This window comes from Hemibagrus wyckioides, linkage group LG23 (assembly GCF_019097595.1).
Source record: "Hemibagrus wyckioides isolate EC202008001 linkage group LG23, SWU_Hwy_1.0, whole genome shotgun sequence".
NCBI lineage: Eukaryota > Metazoa > Chordata > Actinopteri > Siluriformes > Bagridae > Hemibagrus > Hemibagrus wyckioides.
The window spans coordinates 9215751-9238190 of record NC_080732.1 but is presented as its reverse complement, the minus strand read 5'-3'; the positions used below and the strand labels follow the sequence as shown (position 1 = coordinate 9238190).

The following is a 22440-nucleotide window of genomic DNA, read 5'->3' as shown; positions in this document are numbered from 1 at the left end:
ACATTGTTGTTCTGGTTTAAAAGAGCTCTGACAAACAAACAAACAAACAAACAAAAAACGCTAACCATGGGGCAAGTTAAATTAAACTCAGGAACACGTACAGCGTCCCTGATGTGCAGACAAATGATCTGAAATATATACTCAATATATCTTAAAAATATATGCTCTTAATTCATCTCGTTACTCTCCATTAACCGTGATTTATTAGCAGTAAATCAGATTTGCAGGAAATACTGGTACAGTCAGTAGAGTACAGGTTGGTGGGCGGGGCCTGTGACGTCTATTTCTGGAGCGCACGGGTTGGTGTTTTGAAGCCTCACGTGCATCCTAAAAGCGGAGACCTCTGCACGGTCCAGCAGTGTGGTGAGCACTGCCCTTCAGATAAGCTGCAATGGAGAGTTATGACTTGAAGAGATAAGCTGTCAGTGCTCAGGTTTCTCTAAGGCGTTTTTTTTCTGCCGTTACATTGTGCGCGCGCCGACATCTTGACAGTTTGTTTATTATTCTTTTTTTTTTATCATGTCCTTCTGTTTCCCAACCGCTGTATGATGGTCCCTGGACGAACATTACTACTTATCTGTTAGCTATAGAGTTATAGATACAGAAGGGTAAAAGTCGGCGCACTTGCTGCTGTTTGATCATCAGAGCGACGTGAATGTAAGCCGACCTTTTTAGGATCATGGTGGAGCTGAAATGTCTCACTGCTTACTGGCCTCTCATCCGATTCCTGGTTCCTCTGGCTATTACAAACATAGCCATCGATTTTGGGGAACAGGTAAGAAAACAAGAATCAAGTGAGTAAGTAGTCTCTCCTATAACCTTTATCTAGTCAGTAGGTGTGCTCGCTGAATTGTAAAAGAGCCGCTTACTGTTACTGAACACGGCATGTTTTAATGCATGTTGCACGCGCATCTTTTTAACATACACGTGCACACTATTATTATTTACCGATGTAACTGTGATACACTGTGTACAGGAACTGCAAACACAAGCACAGGTATTCTACAATGTTTAAAAGAAGACTGATAAAAAATATGAGAGTAATTATTTCCCCCTATTACCATCATCCTCCCTTACCATGCGCTATTCTGAACGGCTCGTGAAATGCGTCGCGTGATTCCATGGTAACGGATCATCCCACTGACTAATAATAATAATAATAAATAATAATAATAATAAGAAGAAGAAGAATGATGATGGTGATGATGATTGTTGTTGTTGTGCCTCATGTAAGTGGCATGTGCTTAAAGTTTCATTTCTACTTTGGTTGAAATTGCTGAAGCTCGCGAACGTATTTGTTGATGGCGCAGCAAAACGTTCATAATGATAGCCACGATTAAGCAGAGAGGATTTCACACGTGAAATGGCTGCTATAGAGTGAATTTTACAAGTAATCCTGTGATAGGAAGTCAACAACCTGAACGTTAAACGTGATTCACGTTTCAGTGGAGTTTGTTTTGTTGCAGTTTCTATTTTTGACCACTAGGTGTAACATTAACTTTTTAGAACTACAGTCAATGGGACATTGAGATGAGCTGCCCCACAGTTCACACAAACAAGTGACCAAATCAATTGCATATTGTCTTATACACTATATTAGGGATGACCCTTTGCTGTTCCAACATGACTGCACACCAGTGCACAAAGCAAGGTTCATAAAGACATGGATGAGCGAGTTTGGTGTGGAGGAATTTCACAGAGTCTTGACCTCAGCAGAACCTGACCTCACAACTGCGATTTAAGTGGAATGGTCAAAAATTTCCATAAACACACTCCTAAACCTTCCCAGAAGAGCTGAATCTGTTGTAGTTACAAAGGGCAGACCAACTCCATATTAAATTCATGTGCATGTATATCCCAGGTTTGGCCTGGCTCACAGTCTCTGCTCTAATTCATCTCAAAGGTGTTCTATTGGGTTGAGATCAGGACTCTGTGCAGGCCAGTCAAGTTCCTCCTCACTCATCCATGTCTTTATGGAGCTTGCTTTGTACACTGGTGTGCAGTCATGTTGGAACAGGAAGGGGTCATCCCCAAACTGTTCCCACAAAGTTGGGAGAATGAAATTGTCCAAAATATCGTGGTATGCTGAAATATCATGGCTTCAGCATACCACGATATTTTGGACAATTTCATTCTCCCAACTTTGTTTCCTGTTCCAACATGACTGCACACCAGTGCATGACTGCACAAAATATCGTAGTATGCTGAAGTTGGGGCACTGGTGGGTCAGTGGTAGGTTTCTCGCCTATCATGCGGAAGATTCATGCTGGGTTCAATTCCCAGCTAGTGCCTGGCCCCAGCCGCTAGATGTAGTGCTGGTCCCAAGCCTGGATTTAAAAAAAAAAAAAAAAAAAAAAAATGGGAGGGTTGTGTCAGGAAAGGCATCCGGTATAAAACCTGTGCCAAGTTGATGTGCAGACTGGTTGGTCTGCTGTGGTAATCCCTCACACATGTAGGGAGCAGCTGAAAGCTCAACAACAACATTGTGGTATGCTGAAGCATTAAGAATTTCTTTCACTGGAACTAAGGGGCCAAGCCCTGTAAATGATTTGGAGGGATATCCTAAAGTTTTTGGCAATATAGTGTATCTCTCAATTAGCAACTTCAAAAAAGTCAGTAGTCACTCAAAACACAACAATTTTTCAGTGGAATTTAAAGGATTGGAGATAAGAATGAGGAATTGTTGAAGACTAACACTTGTTGAACAGCTGATGGGTATAAATGTGTTACTTCACAATCAGAAAGGGAGATGCAAACTGACAATAATTTTATTTTGTTCTAATTAATCTCTGGACTTATACTTTCTCTCCACATTTTGTTATTTGTGATAATCAGGAAAGATCTCTGAAATTAATTCAGCTAAAAGCCTTGCTGGTATAAATTACAATTACAAAACTTTTCTTCATCAGTTAATCTTAAAGGTAAGCAAACCATTTATGAACAAATTCATATATTGTTTACTATGTAATATTTTGCACACTTTTAAAATAGCTTAATGTATAAAGTCCAGCAGATGTTGTGTTCCTCACTGGTTCTTTGGCAGGGTCAGGATTTGAAGACACCACACTGATTGTGTATTTCCTTTTGGAACATCAAGTTAGAATGATGCCATGTTGACGATAGCATTTGAGATATGCCACATCCAGGAGACAAGTCTAAATAGCGAGAGTCTTTTTACAGTTGTGGGGGATTTCTCCGTGCCTTGACCCATGCTGGATGTTGATTTCAGAGACCGTTCGTACATAGTGTCAGGTTGGGCAGAACCCTGCCATATACAATACACAGATTATAAAATATGTCTTTTTCCTTCCTTATTATATATGATTTTTCTTTTCTTTTCTTTTCTTTTTTCCACTCTACTGTAGAGGATGAGTTTATTATATTTAATAATGTATAAGATAAAATATTCTATTTTTATTGAAATTATACGTAATAAAACTCTTCTTACACATATGACAAAATACTGAGAGGCAGCTAATTATTTCTAATAACTAAGACTCTCTTGAATGTTTTATGGAGTGATTTCCAATATTCATTGTTTTTTTTCAAGTATGCGTCAAAATTTTAATATAAACCCTGTAATTATCACAAAAAGGAACCAAAACGTCCTTAAATGTAAAGCCTTATAGACGGCTCATAATTATTATTTTCATGGAAATAATTTTCTTCCTTTTGTAGAGCAGGTCTTTTTTCCAGTTTCCACTCTTTATTCATGCACATTCTGTACCTTATTTAGTTTATTTTTCATCTTAAATGTAGGGGCTTAGCCAACAGCTGGTCTTGTGGCTTAGACCATGTTATGAAAAAAATAGAGGGAAAAAAAATTAACCAAACATGCTATAGGGCTGTAGGGTCATTTCTGGTCTATTCAGCAGACTTTAATGGAACTTGTGGCTTGTAGCAGCTTTTTCAGCTGGTTTGCAGGTTCAGAGTTAATGCCTAATAATAACCAAGGATGAATAAATCAGACTTTTTTGTAAGGAATGTAAGAATTCTAGAGCTGATTTATCTAACTTAAACTTATTAACTTAAAGTCCCTGTTTTTTGTAGTGCATGTGGGCTTGTTTACAGTGAGGTGAACTGTAGTCTAACTAAATGTTATGCTCGCAACTATTTCTGTGCAAGGGACAGAGAGTTCTCGTGTGTGTGTGTGTGCGCATGTAGGCACATGTGTGTGTGAGAGAGAGTGAGAGTGTGTCTACATGCATGCAGGTTTGTGTGAGAGAGAGAGAGTGAGAGTTTGTCTGTGTTCATGCAGGCGTGTTTGTGTGTGTGTGTTTGAGAGGGGGAGAGGGAGTGTGCGAGTGTGTCCTTGTGCATGTGGGTGTGTTTGGGTGTTTATTTTTAGAAGGTCCCACACAGACAGGTAGATATTTGATAGAGAAGCTGACAGTGAAACATGATTATGTAGTAAACTGTAGAGATTCTTGAATGTATTGGTTACTGAAGATAAATAAACGAACATGGTGAACAACACCCCTCAAGTACACCACTGTGTCTAATACACTGATGTTATAGGAACATGGCCTTACTTTGTCCTATGAGCCTCATATCTGACCAACAGCTCTCTCTCTTTCTCGCCAACATGAAAATAAAAACCACATACTGCTGAGAATTATTTTGTTGAGTCTCACATGATCTCATTTTCAAAGTAAATCTCTAACCCGTTTTAGCATATGGAATTACAGCACCATTAGTAGATTAGGTAAAAGCCCACTTTTGTAGCTTGTGTGTCACAGTGGTGTCTCTGCGTTTTAAGGTCATCAAGGAACAGGTAAATTAAATAAAATTGTGTTTGTACCGCATCTGTGTCTGTGGCAGGCTCTGAACAGAGGTATCGCGTCAGTGAAAGAGGACCGTGTGGAGATGCTGGCCAGCTATGGTTTGGCCTACTCACTTATGAAGTTCTTCACTGGGCCCATGAGTGACTTTAAGAGTGTCGGGCTGGTGCTGGTCCACAGCAAGAAAGACAGAAGAAAAGCAGTGCTGTGTATGGTTGTGGCTGGTGTTATAGCCATAATCCTCCATGTTCTAATAGGTATGTGTGTTTGTTTTGAGACTTTCTGCAGCTACTTAATTGTTCAGAACTCCACTGCTGCTGTCTCAGTGCCACAGATTTTATTTTACGTCTCCCACCATGTGCAGTGGTAACAAAAATTCTTCCCATTGAGAATTACAGTAGATATTAGTGCCTGCTTTGTGGTGGGTGTTAAGCAAGGTACAATGCCAGAATCTGACTGAATTGACAATACAGCACCTGGTGCGTCTATGGCTTTTAAATCCATTACAAATGGTGTTCTTGTGTGACAGCTTACACAGATCTAGGATATTACATCATCAACAAACTCCACCATGTGGACGAATCTGTGGGCAAAAAGACGCGAAAGGCATTCCTTTACCTTGCAGTGTTCCCTTTGCTGGATGCCATGGTGAGTCCGAGTTTCATACAGTTCCTTAATTGCATAGTTTTTTAATTGTTTTGGTATAACTTAGAAGCTTAAAACTGTAGAATTGTAATCTTAGCATTAACTGTACAGTACTAATGCAGCCTGTTTATTAAGGCCCCCTAGTTGTGTAGACTCTGGCATTAAAACTCTGACTATAATGCAGAAATAGCTTTCACATACAGAGAATAGTGACAATAAAAAACTAACAAAAACTGCACACCAGCTTTCAAAAGCAATTTGACATTTATATTTATATTTCTGGCATTTGGCAGATGCCCTTATCCAGAGCGATGTACAAAAGTGCTTTGAAGTCTCCATCACTGAATACATTAACACTGGTTAAATAGGTCACAGACTTAGGATACCATCAGCCTAAAACTGAGTTATTTTTTTATATGTACATACAACAATACATGAAATAAACAGGGAAAAAAATAAGAGCTAGTTTAAGTGTTTCAGGAAGTGGTAGGTTTTCAGCCATCATATGAAGACAGTCAGTGACAGTCAGCTGTATGGACATCTAGGGGAAGTTCATTCCACCACCTCAGTGCCAGAAAAGAGAAGAGTCTAGATGTATACCTTCCTCTTACCCTGAGAGATGGAACTGAAATAGGTGAGCATTTCATCTCACTGTTGTGGAACACTAAATAACTGAACAGATGTGTCGTATCAGCAGTTATTTGACTCCTGATGTAATGTAGGAAAGTAATTTAGGACATCACAAACCAAATTCTTTTAATATAAAAAAATTATGTTCCATCGAGTAAACATTGAAATTCAGCTGATGGGTAGAAACAAATGTTATAGTCATAGTTTAGCTAATTTATTTAATTTTACACCATGGTATATTTGGTATAGCTCTGTCCTTTCATTTAAGTGAGTGCCATTGTGCAGTGCCTACCTTTAGGGACATTAAATTGAATTAATATATTTAAAGTATTAGCCTCCAGTCCAGTGTCCAGTGGCAGGATCTCGCACTCTCTTTGCCGCGGCCCGGGTTCAATTCCCAGGCAGGGCACTAACCCAGCCACTGAAGTGTTAACTCCCAGTACTAGTCCCAAGCCTGGATTAAATGGGAGGGTTGCGTCAAAATCGAAACCTGTGGACCAAATGATTCACTGTGGCGACCCCAAACAGGGAGCAGGACATTAGCTAGAGATGCAAACAAAAGTAATTTAAAGCAGTTCTATCACTGCTATGCTTCACTATGTCTTGTGAGTGTTCATGATGCAGTTTTGTAAGGCGTGTTCTCTAACACACGCTGAGGCTTCAGGTGCATTTACATTGGTGTCCTATGAGACGTTAATTTGTGAGCTTTGTTCAGCTAATCATGTGACTTCAGAGAACAACTGGTTGCACCAGAACTACTTCAAGGGTTTCGCACCTGTGGGTGTGAATACTTCAAATAGTTTTTAATTTTACACAAATTTATTTATACAAAGTTCTGCATTTTAGAGACACATCAAATGTAAGTTGATATTTAACCTGAATTCTCCAGCCAAAGCTTAATTCACTAGATTGTGTTCATCAGGTGAAATAAGACATTATACCTGACGTTATATTTATATTTGATTTCCTTTTTTCCCCCTTAGGCCTGGATTCATGCTGGCATCCTTCTAAAGCACAAATACAGCCTGCTGGTGGGCTCGGCTTCAATCTCTGATGTTGTAACGCAGGTAATATATCTCTCACACTCTCTGCGCTCATCATCTCTGTCAGTTACAAAGCAGAAGTCTTGAGTCGTGGGCGAACACAGATCAGAAATTGATGGGTTTTTACACAAATGGATGCAGCATAAAGGGAGTTGAATAATAGTGTGAGATGAACATAAAATTGGTTGTTAGTTCTGCTGGAGGTGAAAATGATTGCAGTCAAAAGCTCTTTTATGCAACTGAAACAGCTCAGTAGGTACTGATGTAATGACCACTGAGTCTTTATTTTTCATTTTCTATATTTTATTGTATTTCTTTTGCTTCTGTTCCTTTATGTATGTGCATATAGTTTCATAGTTAACATAGTACTGTTAAGACCGAGTCCTTCGTGTACAGCAGTATTACATCTTTAATCATTTCCTCTTCTGTAGATCATGTTCGTGGCAATCCTACTCCACAGCAACCTGGAGTGTGCTGAGCCCTTGCTCATTCCAATCCTGTCTTTGTACATGGGAGCACTGGTGCGCTTTAGCATTGTGGGACTGGGCTACTACTGCAACATTCATGACAACATTCCTGACTCCAGCACCCAGGACATGGGGGTACAGTTACTAAATCTTTACCAGCCTCAGATGCAATCAAGCAGTGTGTAACTTAGAACAAAAATGTGACTGACAGATGAAGTGAATAAGTGAATAGTGGCACCTGTTAGTGGGTGGGCTATATTAGGCAGCAAGTGAACATTTTGTCCTCAAAGTTGATGTGTTAGAAGCAGGAAAAATGGACAAGCGTAAGGATTTGAGTGAGTTTGACAAGGGACAAATGGATGACTGGATCAGAGCATCTCCAAAACTGCAGCTCATGTGGAGTGTTCCCGGTCTGCAGTGGTCAGGATCTATCAAAAGTATCCTTTCAGTCCTTTAAGTCCTGTAAGTATCCTTTAAGCACCAAGATGTTAGCAGCTGCCAAAACATGGGCCCCACCTCGCAATTTACAGGACATAAAGGATCTGCTGCTACAAACTTTCAAGCAGCACCAGTGTGTGTGTGTGTGGGTGTGTGTGTGGGTCTAGCTCACATCTCAAGGCTTGAGGGTCAATTTCCACCTCCACCATGTTTGTAAGAGGTTTGTATATTGTCCCCATGCCCGAGGGGCTTCCTCTGAGTAATTTTTTTCCCCAGTCCAAAGACATCTGTTGTGGGCTGATTGGCATCTCTATATTGTCTGTAGTTTGAGAATATGTGTAATTGTTCCCTGTGATAGCCTGGCATCCTGTCCAGGGTGTGCCCCAGTCTCCTGGGAAAGTCTCCAGGTTCCCCTGTGACCTAGCAGGATAAGTGGTTTAGAGAATAGATGTATGGATGGATATTCATTCAGGTTCATAAATATTTGATATAAGATATTATTATTATTATTATTATTATTATTATTATTATTATTATTATTATTATTATTATTATTATTTTAACTGTCCAATACTAAAGAATAGATGTATGGATGGATATTCATTCAGGTTCATAAATATTTGATATAAGATATTATTATTATTATTATTATTACTATTATTATTTTAACTGTCCAATACTTTATACTGGGGTTAAAAAAATGTAATAAATGTAATAGATATACAGAACTGTTTAATTATGTATAGTATGTGCTATTAATTTGGTCCAGTCTAGCCAAAAAAAGATTAAAAGAAATATGTGTGAATTTAGGCTTTTCCCCTTATGGCATCATAATAACATATTGAAAGTTGTGAATGTTGCACTACTGCCATCAGCTGTGATATCAGCTCGAGTTATTCTGCTACTCATCATTGTCCGATTTCACACCTAACACCACATTATCTGCACTGTGAGCAAGAGCTATGCTTAAAGGGCAATACCGTGACTGCTGTAGAGAAGTGGTCACTGCTATTAATGCTTAATAGCAGAGCAGAGACTGGATTAAACAGAAACAACCAGTCTATCAAAGAGCCTTTCATTTCTCATTTTAGGTTTGTTTTATTTTCTAGGGAGATACCACTGTCAGAAAAATGTTAAGCTTCTGGTGGCCACTTGCACTCATACTGGCCACCCAGAGGATCAGCAGGCCTATCGTCAACCTGTTTGTGTCTCGAGATCTCAAAGGCAGCACTGCTTCCACTGAGGTTAGTGGTATTGGCTTTTAGCTTGTGATAAACAGGCACAATGTTTTTACTTAAATGCACTGAATCTTTGTTTTGTGTGTGTGTGTGTGTGCGTGTGTGTGTTCCAAGGCTGTAGCAGTGCTCACAGCTACCTACCCAGTGGGACACATGCCTTATGGTTGGCTAACTGAACTACGGGCAGTGTACCCAGCCTTCGACAAGGTGTGTTTTCTTATTTTATTTCCTTAATTCCTGATCCTCAACCTTCTAGCAAACATGATTCCTCTCAGATGACAAAAGAGGTTATAAAAGGGCTAAAATATAAGTTCAGATACAGTTCAAATGTTTAAAAAAGTGGAAGTTTTTGCACAATGCTGAACAAGCTAGTGTCACAAGGAGGTGTAAATTTTGTATCTCTGTTAGCTGTGGGTGTCAATTCTTATTCAGATTCTTATTGGGTGATTCATTCAAAGTGTCAGTGACGCATGAGGCTGTGTAGCATGTGTCTATGTAATTCTATGTTTTTATTTATCACTAAATAACAATGCTGTGGTCCTCACCAACTTCTATAAATCTGTTGATTTCAGATTACAACAAAAACACAGCAGATTTCAATATGTGCCCCCCCCAGAAATAAATAAATAAATTCTAATTAATTAATAATGAGTGGGGTTTGTCATAAAGTGGAGTTCATCTTTGTCTCAGTGACTGTAAATTTCCCAGGTCCTACAGCTGCACCAGTGTACTTGGCTGTTAGTATGAGGTGTGTAAGAAAAATCGTCGAAGATCTTAATGTAGAAGTTTATTGGAGCGTCGCAGTGACAAAATACATAAAGTACTTTGGGTTCATCGGAGACAAAAAGAACGCAGGAAAAATCCTGCTCAAACCTTTTATACAGTGTTTCCTGTGTGTAATTTAAATGAGTTTCACTTTAAATGTAAATTACAGTAAGAACTGTGTATTCCCAAAGGACTGGATGATACTGTCTTCTAGCCGGATGTCTTTCAATGGTAATCACGTTCACGTACACCTTGGCTAGGTATTGTTCTAGTCCTTGGCTAGTCTGTAGTTTCTTACAGGTGTCTCTGGTGATAGGCTGTGTTTAGGTTTTTTTGCCAGACATGACACTGAGCATGAAGACCAAACATCACCTTGGTCTCATCGGTTTGAAGGATATTGTCCCTGAAGCAAAAGTGATTGCTAAACTGAATGTATTCAATATGTACTGGTCTGTAATGGCAGAGTGTTGATTAGCAGCAGCTTCTATATTTGCATAAATGTTGGAAGGTAAAGGGGGCAATTTTCATAAGAAGAGAAAATCATGAGTAGCTGGAATTATAATGTAATCAACCGTTAACGTTGTAGAGTTTTATTTAGTTGTCCACAGTAATCAGTCATTTTCTCTCTGTCAGGACTGTATGTTCACTACAAAATGCTTCAGATATAATATAGTGGCATTTTAAGACTTGCAAAGTGCAGTTCAGCTTTATTTGGGATTTAGCTACAGACAAAATGTAGGTCAGCCTAGGAAAAAGGTAGCTGAATGTAATAAAGTAAAAGTAAATTTTGTTTTTTTAATTTTATTTAAGTAAGTATTAAAAGGGCACACAATTACAGATACCGTTTACTCCTGGGGTTTCCAAGCTTGTACACAAACAGCTGATTTCATTCCAGTCATTCAGACGGTTATGCAACAGGGATCAGCCTTCATTTTTGTTTTATCTTTAAAGATCTTTTTTTTTTTTTTTAACAGTATGCACATTTGTCTTCTACACTAGTATAGATTTGGGTCTTATTGATCCTAATTGTACTCAGGTCTAGTTTAGGGTTAGATAGAATATAGTGTAAACTTTAACAGGACATTTTTGAAGGGTTATTTAAGGTTAATTTTTTTTTTTAACGAATATTTGAAAGTTATGGTCGTGCTTCACTTGTCATGCGTAAGAAATGAGATCTTAAACATGTCCTGATCTGCATCATGTGGGTGGAATTTTCTCAGATCAACACACATTGTCCATTTCAGCCAACATGTTTTTCATTAGAATGTCTCTTTAAGCACACCTGTAGCTAATTACATAGCAGCCATATAACACTGACTTGCCTGCGGTGGTGTGAACCTCCCCGAACGTCTATGATTCAGTTGTTTGTGTGTCGGCTTGACTAAAGAGGACACAGAATCCTTTTGATAGAATAAGCGTGACCTTACCTTTATTTGTACAAAGTATGAATAGGTTGTAATGTTTTACGGTTTACTTGTCTGCTGTTTTTTTTGGGATGCGTGATTGTATATGTAGAGACATGTTTTTCTAAATGCCTATATATTAATTATTATCATCTGTTTTAAGAGTAAATGCAAATTTTAAAACGGGTTCATTTAAATGTGTTTTAAATACACGGACTTGCACAATAGTAATGTTTTATTTTTTGAAACCTTTTGACATCAGATATAAGCAAAAAACTGTAAACATAATTATAAATTTAAATATTAGTGTGAAAATAAATATAAAAATTAATTGATTGACCAGTCACAGTTGTAGTATGGGATTTAGTTCAAATATTTTACCATATTTGCTCAAATCTTTAATAAAAAAAAAAAAAGAAGAAGAGAGAAACACTTGAAAGATGGTCTATCAGATCTACTGTGTGTATATTGCAATATACAGTTTCAATGATTGATTTTAGTAGTCATCTCTTCTTGCTCACAGTCTCAGAGGATCTAAAGCAGTTCATCTCCTATCTTCTTCTGAAAGGGTCGGAGTGGGTGCAGGTTTTTATTCCATTCAAACAGGAAATACACGAGTCTACAGGACACTCAGGAATCAGGTGTGGCTTCTGCTTGGTAGGAATGAAAACCTGCACCCACATCGGCACCATTATTGCAAGGCATCACATGCATTCATAGATCTCAGTTTATAGAGTGCATGGAGGAAACACGCACAGACACTGATGAATGATGATGGAATGATAGTGAACTGGTTTGACAGAATAAGCTCATGCTTTCACTTGTTATATGCTTGGTATTTGATAATTGGCTTTTGTTTTTTTGCCTGGTGTCCTTTTTTTAATGATGTCAACAATATTTTTCTTTTCCTTATCCAGAATAACTTGAACAACAAGCTAGCTGCTGGTGCTGGAGTGACAAAATCTCATATCAAGAGGTTCGCCTTAGTCTGCTTTACTCTCTCTGTAACGGTAAGAATGGCTGTTAATCGTTTAGGAGGGTATTTATTGCGCTATGCATTTTGTTGCTTTACTGCTAACAAAAGCTGAAATCTAGTGAAGACCACACTGATGATTTCACTTAATACTTTTCTCTGAAGGTGCTCACATAATGCCAGTTTAGTACAGTAAATGTAGTGAAGTGATCTTATTATAATATCTCATTTGGAATAAAAATCACATTTTGTTTACACCTCATTGAAAAATAAAATAAAGTGATTTACACCTCATCAAACAAGGTAGAGAATCTATTTAAAGATCATTTAAATAAAAAAAAAAAAAAAATTGCCCAAATCTCTTGGTGTCCCAGTGCTTTCTCAAAAGGACTCTCATGCTTGTTGCTATGGTAATGACACAACCATGACATGGAGTTGACAATATTTCTTGCAGAAATGTACAGTATTCAAAGTGTAAACATAACAGGCAAGGTGTAGCTATCATTTTTATATATCAAGATGTAGCTACCATTGGTGATGTATACACCCTCTTGTGGAGTACTGGATTCTGATTGGCCAGGCGAGCCAGCTAGGAGTTTTCAAAGAAGGTACACACTCCTTCATTACTATGTTTTTATTTATTAGGGCTTAAATAACAGTTTAAACTCTACCTATCAACTCTACCTTGGTCTAACCCTAACCCTAAACCCAGAAATTTTTTTGGCGGTGGCACGGTGGCTTAGTGGTTAGCAGGTTCAATTCACACCTCCAGTGTCCGTGGGTTCGAGTCTCGCTCTGTGTGTGTGGAGTTTGCATGTTCACCCCATGCTTGGTGGGTTTCCTCTGGGTGCTCCGGTTTCCTCCCACAGTCCAAAAACATGCTTCTAGGCTGATTAAAGTCTCTAAATTGCCCATAGTGTGTGTGTGTGCCCTGTGATGGGTTGGCACCCCATCCAGGGTGTATCCTGCCTTGATGCCCAATGATGCCTGAGGCACAGGCTCCCTGTGACTTGTGATAGATCGGATAAGCAGTACAGACAATGGGAAAAAAACAACTTTTTTTTTGGTTTGTTCAGATGCAATTTTGCAAATCTAATGCTGCCATATTCTTTTTGGAGAAAAGGGGCTTTTTACTGGCTGGAGTCTTTACGGTACTCCAACATGAGGGTGGTTTCACACACTAGGCTTCTGGGAGGCCGTGACAGGTGGAGGGTCTCTTCCTGTATAGAAACGAAGAACTGTACTAATAAGCCTGTGGAACCTAGAGAGATGTCATACATGGTGCAGTTTTATGGCTACTACCTTTGGGGTAGATGGTGACTTTAGAGTTTAGCAGTCCCTGGAGAATTGATATAGCTAGGATTAAGGAAATGTACAGGTTTCTGTCGATAAGCTGAATAAGATTCCAAAAACAATTTGGCAGCTACATTCACAAGAGTCTTGTGAACTTGTAAATCACAGTCCTCAATTAGCGACCCACTGAAAGTGGCCAGTTGGTGATTTTTTTTCTAACCTTCAACTGTTTTTTGATGGTGTTTGCATCCTGTTTGCATTGAGTCTGTGCCCATGATGTCCTCAGATTCTTGTTCTTGGCAGTGAAATCCACTGTGTTTCCTGGTGAAGCCCAGCCACCATTAGGTTGATGTTTTGTGCATGCCAAGATTTTCCTCTGATCAGTCCACCCGGTCTCCTCACATGTACATGTTCATGTAACATGCATATAAACAAAATTGCCAAGCTTCAGTGCTTGAAAAGCTCCAAAAAACTCCCAGCCAGGTCAACACATATATAGGATTCATCACTGAGACAGATAAAAGACCCCAAATGCATCCTAAATGATATTCCCAAATGATAATACTGTTAAAGTAGACTGTAGTTTGTGTGTTCATCAGGTACTACAGCTCATAGATGAGGCTCACTGGTGTCTTTTAACCTGGATTTTCATTAAGACTTGGCCATAATTTCTTGTAGGTCATATTGCAGCATGTGCATGTCGATACACTTTATTACACAGATTATTTATTAGTGCATGTAATTTGACTTGTAGGTACATGCTCTGTGAATGGAGGTGGAAGAATTAGGTGGAAGACTGAGGATTGATTTTTGCTTTATGACCACACTTGTTTTGTGCTTGGGTGAACTGGCACTAGGATGAACTGGCACACGTACAAGTAGTTCAAAAGTCAACTGCCAATCAAAAAGCTGTTTTCATCCAAGCGATTATCTCTGTCTGCAAATCACGGTATATTAAATAGGGGAATAAACTGATCTCCAAAACAAATTATGATATTTTCAAGGGTTTTTGTATGCATTAAAACTCTTTACGTATTGTTCATACTTCAGTAATTACCTAGCTGATTTATTATATTCAACATTTTTCTAAAGAGCCTCAACTTTGCCCTCAATGCACTGTCTGTGCATCTCCAATGAATATTGAAATAGGAAAAAAAATGTATGGAATATTATACATTTATAAATAAATTATATATTATACTTATTTTTCTTGCAATAATTATATCCAAGAATTTCTTCAGCTCAAGTATTTTCTTTCTTTTTTAATTTTCTGTATTTTTACTTTAAGATCTCAAAATCTGACTTGTTTTTCTAATTATCTGGTTATGCCAGAGCAGATTATTGTAATAATTACTATTGGTTACGTCTACAGTATAAATAAGAGTGGAACTTTGTGGTAAGACAATGAGAAGGTTGCTGTTGTACCTTAACAGTTCAGTAAAACTAAGGATATTTTTTGTGAATGAGTAGAACAGCCTGGTCTGTTTCATGCACTTCAGTTAATTGTAAAAGTTATAATTAATGTTTAGTCCAAATAATTTCCTTTATCCTATTTCTCTGATGTATTTTTACGTACAGTAAAGCTTTCCTATTATTAATTAAGTTAAATTTTATTTGCTTATGGCTTTTAACTAAGGACCATCACAAAACAGTGATACAGAAATATATAAAAAAAATAGATAAAAAAAAAAAGAATTCTAAATTAAAAAGTTACAAAATTTTGTATTTAAAATGAGAAAATATGAGGAAGAAACCCAAGACTCAAAAGTGAACTCATCCTCATCTGAGTGACATTGCGATTATAAATCATTTCTCTTGTGTAACTGTGTACTGTATGGTTAAAATATGCAACTGCGCATGAAATGTTGAAGTGTTGAGACTTGAGTGCAAAAATGATAACTGCAGTACAAAGCCACATTCATGGTTTCTAAGTGTTACTATCCACAGCAATCCCATGTATCTCCTGGCTGTCCATGTGCAGCCATCCTAAGCAGCAGCGAATGGCCTCCAAGTGATGAGACTCCAATCAAGAGTAGATCAGGATGGATCAGGCAGGTTCAGAGCGCTATTATCAGCCTTACTTATCTGGAGCAACAACCAGTCCCTGTATAAACTGTTTCTATAGGAATCAAAATGCACTGGAATGAGCACAGAAATAAAAAACCTGTGATTTGAATTTCAGGCAGCATTTATTGGCAGAGCCATGCTGTTATTGAAGATTAATCAACATCTGCTCACAAGTCAGAAACTCCATAGCACTGTGGTGTACTTTACAACAACTAAAGAAAAATAACAAAACCCTAACATCTGTTCCAAATCTTATCATGTGATGAAATGTGTCATTGTAAACCTTTGGTCAGGAAAACTCTTGAATCATGTAAATTTAAGCCATTATGTCAACACAGAAAAACAGAGTATCTGCTTCTTATTACACTTTGTCAATGAAAAGTGATGATAAATTATTGCAATATTTAATTATTTTAATTCCTCTGACCTAACCATGGCTCTTTTTTTCTTTTAGGTTTATTGTATGCTAATTGGAAGTGGCTTCTCTTCTACAGTATAACACTGATTTAATACTATCATAAGCAGTTGATGAAGGAGATATACAGTAGATGGTCTTTTTGAGAGGTTGAAATCTAACAACATTGTATATATTGTAATCATTGAAAGTTGCGATGACCTTCACTGCGAGTTCCCTAGCAATAACCATGTTTTTGCTCAAAATACTGATTTAAGAGGTGTAGTAAAGTTGGTATTCCCATAAAATGCAACTATCTCACAAACAGCAACCCACAAACACGACAAACTAGAGTTATTGCTCACAGACCCATATGTAGATAACTGTCGGTTTGTCTTGTTTGTTTGTTTTGACCACAGTCTAGTTCCTGTGCTCTTGTTAGATGTTGTGCTTAATGCACATTTGAAAATGGAAAAGCCCATTTTGTTTGGATGGAAATAATATATAACCAAAGAAAACCCTGTTTTAGATGGCAAGGAAAAGACGGGGGTTTAGGGTTAAGGATATGTTTCTTTGAACCCTGATACCTGGTGCATTTGGAGCTTTTACAGTTCAATAACAGGATGCTTTGTGGTATGTGGGAGGGCTTGGGATAGTTACAGAAAGGTGCAGAAAGTGCCTGGGAGGATACCCAGGATCTCTCACTGCAAACAAGTGTGTGCTTGGCACACCTGGGAGGACACACAGGATCTCTCATTGTAATTTAAGCTTGTGTTTGGCACATCTTACCAGACATGCCTACCAGGTAAAGAGTGGGCTTGGCATAAGAAGTGCTGCTCATGCAAGAGTGGCTTTTGGCTGCATGTCCCTGCTTGAACAATGACAAAACATGCTTTCCACAGCGCATTCAAAACACCACAAATGAGAAAAACATCCATGACAGCGACAACAAACAGTCTAGAGCATGACTGGCAGGATGAGATTGTTTGGAAAATGTTGTGTGTAGTATTAGTTATTTGAAGCCATGCAGGGTGCTTTGTAATGATGAGGCATTAACACTTGCACATGCTTGTTTTTCATCTAGCTATGCTTCATAGTGTTCTGGACCCCTGGGGTGTCCGAGCTGATCCTGGTGAATGTGATTGGAGTGGATGCAAATTTCGCTGAGCTCTGCACTGTTCCTCTTCGGATATTCTCCTTCTTCCCTGTTCCAGGTTAGATTTCATGTGCAACACATCCACTGCCCCAAATACATGGAGCCAACATGAAATGCTGTGCATTATAGATAGATAGATAGATAGATAGATAGATAGATAGATAGATAGATAGATAGATAGATAGATAGATAGATAGATAGATAGATAGATAGATAGATGTCTTTCTGGTTAATTCATTTATGGTCATGGTAAAAAGAATATCCACCCTCAATTTTCATGTTTCAATATATCAGGGCCTAAATAACAAATCTGTTGTCTTCACCAACTTCTATAAACAAACATATGACCACTGGCAACAACAACAAATAAGCCACAACAGGCATCCTTTTATTCACAGCTCTCATAAGATCTCACCACAGCTTCTCAATAGAGTTGAGGTCTGGACTTTAACTTGGCCATACCTAAAATCTTTTTTTTTTCTTTAGCCATTCAGTATGTTGTCAGTTTGCTGGTATGCTTGGACTCATTGTCCTATTACATGACTCAGTGTAAGCTGCTGGACTGATGGCTTTAAATTTGTCCCACAGAATATTCTGGCATAAACTGAAGGTTATCATTTTCTTAGAGAATTAATGTTTCCCAGGTCCTGAGGCTGCAAAAATAAGCCCGGATTATCACTCTTGCTGTGCCATATGCTTAACAGTATGAGGTTTACCTGAAGTAAATGTATGCATGTGACACTTTTTGTGGCATATTTACTTATTATGGGGGTGGTGGAGAGATCAAAATCAAAATCTTCTATAGATTGTGTTCATTTAGGATGAGACGATTTTCATATTCATCACACCAGCCAGTCCCAGAGAAAGATGTTGCATCATATAGTATAAAGGTGATCAGTCAGAATAACTCTGTATGGCCACTACACGTCCATGTGGTGCAGTACCAGTGGAAATAGTGGGAACAGTAACATTAGAATATTGTGTCTCTAGCTGACCATAATTAATACTAACAGGTTTACCTATTTTAGCTAGTGTTTGAATTTTAATAATGTCTCTTTTACCTGTCAGACCTGCCAAAAAGGTCTGTTTTGTATATCAGTCTTCTGCAATTTCTGGATTAATCAATACTTTGGGATGTATTGTCACATTGATGTGTTTTTAATTTGTGACAAAGCTTGACAACAATCACGATGATGGCATTGAAGTTTTTCAAAACAAACAACAAGAGGTTGCCAGTCTGTGCCGTGCATTCACTAAATACATTTAAACCAGTTGAAGAGGGAAGTTAAGGCACTGATGTGCCATCTTGTGAATGTCGCTTTTAATCCACTGGAAGTACAAACATGTAAAACAATGCAGCTTTAATTGACGCCACTTCTGTTAAAACGGTTCCTTCCAAAATTAGAGTTCCTGTTTTATGGCATGTTATGGCTCAAGGACTCAGCTACACACGTTTATTGTTGCAATTCCAGTATACTGTGTAGTGTTTATACATTTGACTCAGACTCCTCCTGTTACATCATTTTTTTGCTATCAAACATTCAGTCTTTCAGTATTTAAAATACAGCTTTGAAATCGGAAATGGAAACCGGACATTGATATCACCAGGTGATCAGCTGAGAAGTTAATAGTGTATAAGCTGTATATGCTGTAGAAGACCAACCAAGAAATAATACTGAGACTGATAGGCAGGTTGATGGTCATCTGACAGGATGTAGATTTATTGTAGGCTGTTCTTCAACATGAATTATCCTTTAAAAAATAAACTGATCATACATCTAATATAAAATATGCCATAGATCTGTTGCCCAGTCATTACTCTTTGGTTTCTCTTCAGGTTTGCAGACTGAATTCTTTAAAAGGATATTCAGTCACTACAGAGCACTTCCCTTTGTGACCTTTGACCTGCTTTGTGCGTTCCAGTGACCATTCGAGCTCATCTGACAGGCTGGTTAATGACTCTGAAGAAGACGTTTGTGCTAGCCCCTAGCTCTGTGCTGAGGATAATCGTGCTCATCACTAGTCTCGTAGTGCTTCCTTACATGGGGTGAGAATAAAGTGTTTATCATCATGTCACTGCTTTAACTGATTGTTCTACTTTGGATACAGTAGAATGCAATTTAAGATGAATGTGTTGCTGTTTATTAAGTTAACAACGTTTCTCATTTATAAGTGAGGTATGTGTACCTTAAGAATATATTGTGACCTCCTTAAATTGGGATTAGCTAAATGTTCCTGTTTTTATAATACACAGGGCTATGTGGTAGTGACCTATATTCCCTGAACATTTGAATAAAACTGCATACATTTGTCTCAATACTCTTGTGGGATGTGATAGCTTAGTGGTTAAGGTGGTGGACTACTGATTGGAAGGTTTGACTCCCAGGTCTACCAAGCTGCCACTGCTGGTCCCTTGAGCAAGGCCCTTAACCCTCTAATTAACTAATTGCTTAGTTGTATAAAATTAAATAAAATGTAAGTCCCTCTGGATAAGGGTATCTGCCAAATGCCAGAAATGTAAATGTAATACTATTCTGTCTGTAGATTTTAAGACTGGTGTGACAGCAATTATAGATCAGTGCTCGATATTCACAGCCAACTATAGCTACAAATACACAGCTAAGATAAGATAAGATAGAACTACATTAATCCCAATGGAAATTTCTTTGTCAGAGACTGCTTCAGGAGTACACAAGAGAAATATATATAAATGAAATATGCTACATATACAAAATGTACAAAAAAGGTGCTTGAGAATTAAGATCATATTGCACATGATATGTTATTATGTGATATTAACATGCCTATTGTGAATTGAGATGCACATAATAATACAGTAATACAGTCAGTGTTCATTGTTTAAGCTAGGGTTAAAGGCACTGCACTGTAATAGATGGTAATGCAGTGAGAGGTTGACAATGTGTATTGTACTTTATGAATAATTTGCTTAGTTGTCCACACTGAATGTCTGTAAACATTTTCCCCCCACATTAGAGCAGCCAATGATCCATACATGTCCTGTCCGGTCATAGCTTGTTATTCTTACCTGAGTGTATTGTGCAGGGTGCATGGTGCTACATTAGGAGTAAGCTCACTACTGGCCGGCTTCCTTGGAGAAGCCACAATGGTGGCAGCAGGTGCATGCTACGTGTATCGACAGCAGGTGAGCGAATGACACAAATTTAATAGCTTGGCTGGAAAGATAGTCATGTGATCATAGTGAATTTTATATACACTTGTTGATATTTGAGGTCTCTGTGAATTGCTGATATCTCTTCCTTTCTTTCATCCCTCCGTTCATCATACATCAAACCCTTTCACTCCAGAGAAAGAATTCAAGCAGAGAGCAGGCCACACAGGAGGAAAACTCTGCCCCCATGAGAGATGTCACCTCTCCAATGGTGTTAGATGACATCCAAGAGGTGGATGAGGAAGAAGGACAGGAGGATGAGGAAGAAGGACAGGAGGATGAGGAAGAAGGACAGGAAGATGAGGAAGAAGGACAGGAGGATGGGATTGAAGAAGGGAATTGAGAGAAAAGAGAACCCTGAGGTGAAGTGATAGCACAAGGGAAAAATACGGGATTTTTGCTGTGGATTTTGTGTATTAGCTAAAAGAAAAACTAACAATACAAACTATACTCCTGAAACCAAATTACGGCACTGTCATGTATGAGTGGAGCTTTCCTGCTCAGACCAAGCCTGAACTGATGGATCTGCTAGCACTTTCTACAGCTGACAGAACCTTTTTGCACTGAAGTCCTTCACAGACTCTCTGTCCAGCATTTGCCAATTCAGCAGTACTAAATATGGGAGTGGCTGGAAGATGTTTTTCTCTCTGTTTCACACAATCTTGTTAAAACCAACACCCAAGTACATCTAATTGCACAGAGAGAGTCAATCTGGCACAAAAGCACAGTTTCTGAACTTTGACCCAGTGGTACATGTTGTTTGTTACAGTATAGGCCTTAAAATGCACAATATCTGTTATTGCACATTGTCTGTAAACGCACAATAGACTGTTGATGTATTACAGTGATAGCTACAAATGTTCAGGGAAATACACAAAGGAGATGCATAACATTTTTCTTTATTTTTTATGCTACACTTGTTCTATCTAGTGCTCTGTGGTTAATGGGAGGTTGCATGGATTATTTATATGGGTTTTATATATATATATATATATATATATATATATATATATATATATATATATATACAGTATATGTGTGTATATATATATATATATATATATATATATATATATTTTCTTTTTTTGTTTTTGTTTAGAGCCTTCTGTGGTGAAAGCTTTCTAACATCAGCTTAGATAGAAATCTACATATTAAACGTCTAAACGTCAGAGATGTCTAGAATTGCTAAAGTGTTTAATTACTTTTTGTCTTAAACCTATTTGATAGTTTGGAAAACAATGCTTTATAATATTTTTTATATAACTATACAAGTTCTCATCAAACTCTTTTATGGCTTATAAAAAATGTCCCACAAAACAAGAGTAAACATTACAATGCATAAAATGTTTCTTTTAGATAGTAAATTAATAGAAGTGCGCTATTTTCAAATTAAGAAGGAATTATTTGTAATATTTTAATGGAGTATTATGATACAGTATTACTTTTATCCAAAGTGACAAAAAACAAGAAAGTACAAGAAAAACGATGCATCAAGCAATATAAGTAGTGCCGCCATTTTAAGTGAGTGTTAGAGGAGTAAACACAGTAGAGGAGTAAGAGGCAGTGGAGTGGGAACTTTCATGGAAGTTTTCATGAAAGTGGTGGGTCTTAAGCAGATTTTTTTTGAAGATAATTATTGATTCTGCTGTTTGGATCAAAGTTAGTAGTTTATTTCTCCACTGAGGGAGTCATTTGGAAGATTCTGGAAAGGGACCTCATGTCTCTCTGAGAAGGTTTACCAGACGCCAGTCATTAACTGATCACAGGTTGTGGGAGGGATGTTGCGGGCCACTGTTCCAGACATGGGCTTGAATGTGAGCATAAAGGCCTTGTATTTGATGCATTTTGAATCATCCGATGTCTGGGAGGCTCGGGAGTATTGCGTTTGCTGTAGTCCAGGTTTGAGATAAGAGCCTGGATTAGTAGCCGTGTGGCATAATCAGTTATACTTGCTTTG

At 38.0% G+C, this 22440-nt stretch overlaps 1 protein-coding gene across 3 annotated transcripts; it reads left to right on the top strand.

Moving 5' to 3' along the window:
• The first annotated feature begins 326 nt into the window (after positions 1-326).
• ankha (ANKH inorganic pyrophosphate transport regulator a) lies at positions 327-21452 on the top strand. Of its 3 annotated transcripts, none has more exons than XM_058376761.1 (12): positions 327-775; positions 4822-5038; positions 5311-5429; positions 7040-7123; positions 7531-7701; positions 9114-9248; positions 9357-9449; positions 12328-12420; positions 17222-17351; positions 19217-19340; positions 20357-20456; positions 20620-21452. In XM_058376761.1, the coding sequence occupies exons 1-12, from the start codon at positions 680-682 to the stop codon at positions 20824-20826; spliced, it is 1569 nt and encodes a 522-aa protein (XP_058232744.1). In that variant the 5' UTR covers positions 327-679; the 3' UTR covers positions 20827-21452. The 3 variants fall into 3 exon arrangements, with proteins under 3 accessions (XP_058232744.1, XP_058232746.1, XP_058232745.1); XM_058376763.1 differs by having other exon boundaries at positions 327-794; XM_058376762.1 differs by having other exon boundaries at positions 327-798.
• The last annotated feature ends 988 nt before the right edge of the window (positions 21453-22440 follow it).

Excerpts from the sequence above, each read along its gene's own strand:
- ankha (XM_058376761.1), top strand. The coding sequence starts at position 680 with ATGGTGGAGCTGAAATGTCTCACTGCTTACTGGCCTCTCATCCGATTC. Across the intron at positions 19,341-20,356 it reads GTAGTGCTTCCTTACATGGG|GGTGCATGGTGCTACATTAG; the intron begins GTGAGAATAAAG and ends TGTATTGTGCAG. Across the intron at positions 20,457-20,619 it reads GCTACGTGTATCGACAGCAG|AGAAAGAATTCAAGCAGAGA; the intron begins GTGAGCGAATGA and ends CTTTCACTCCAG.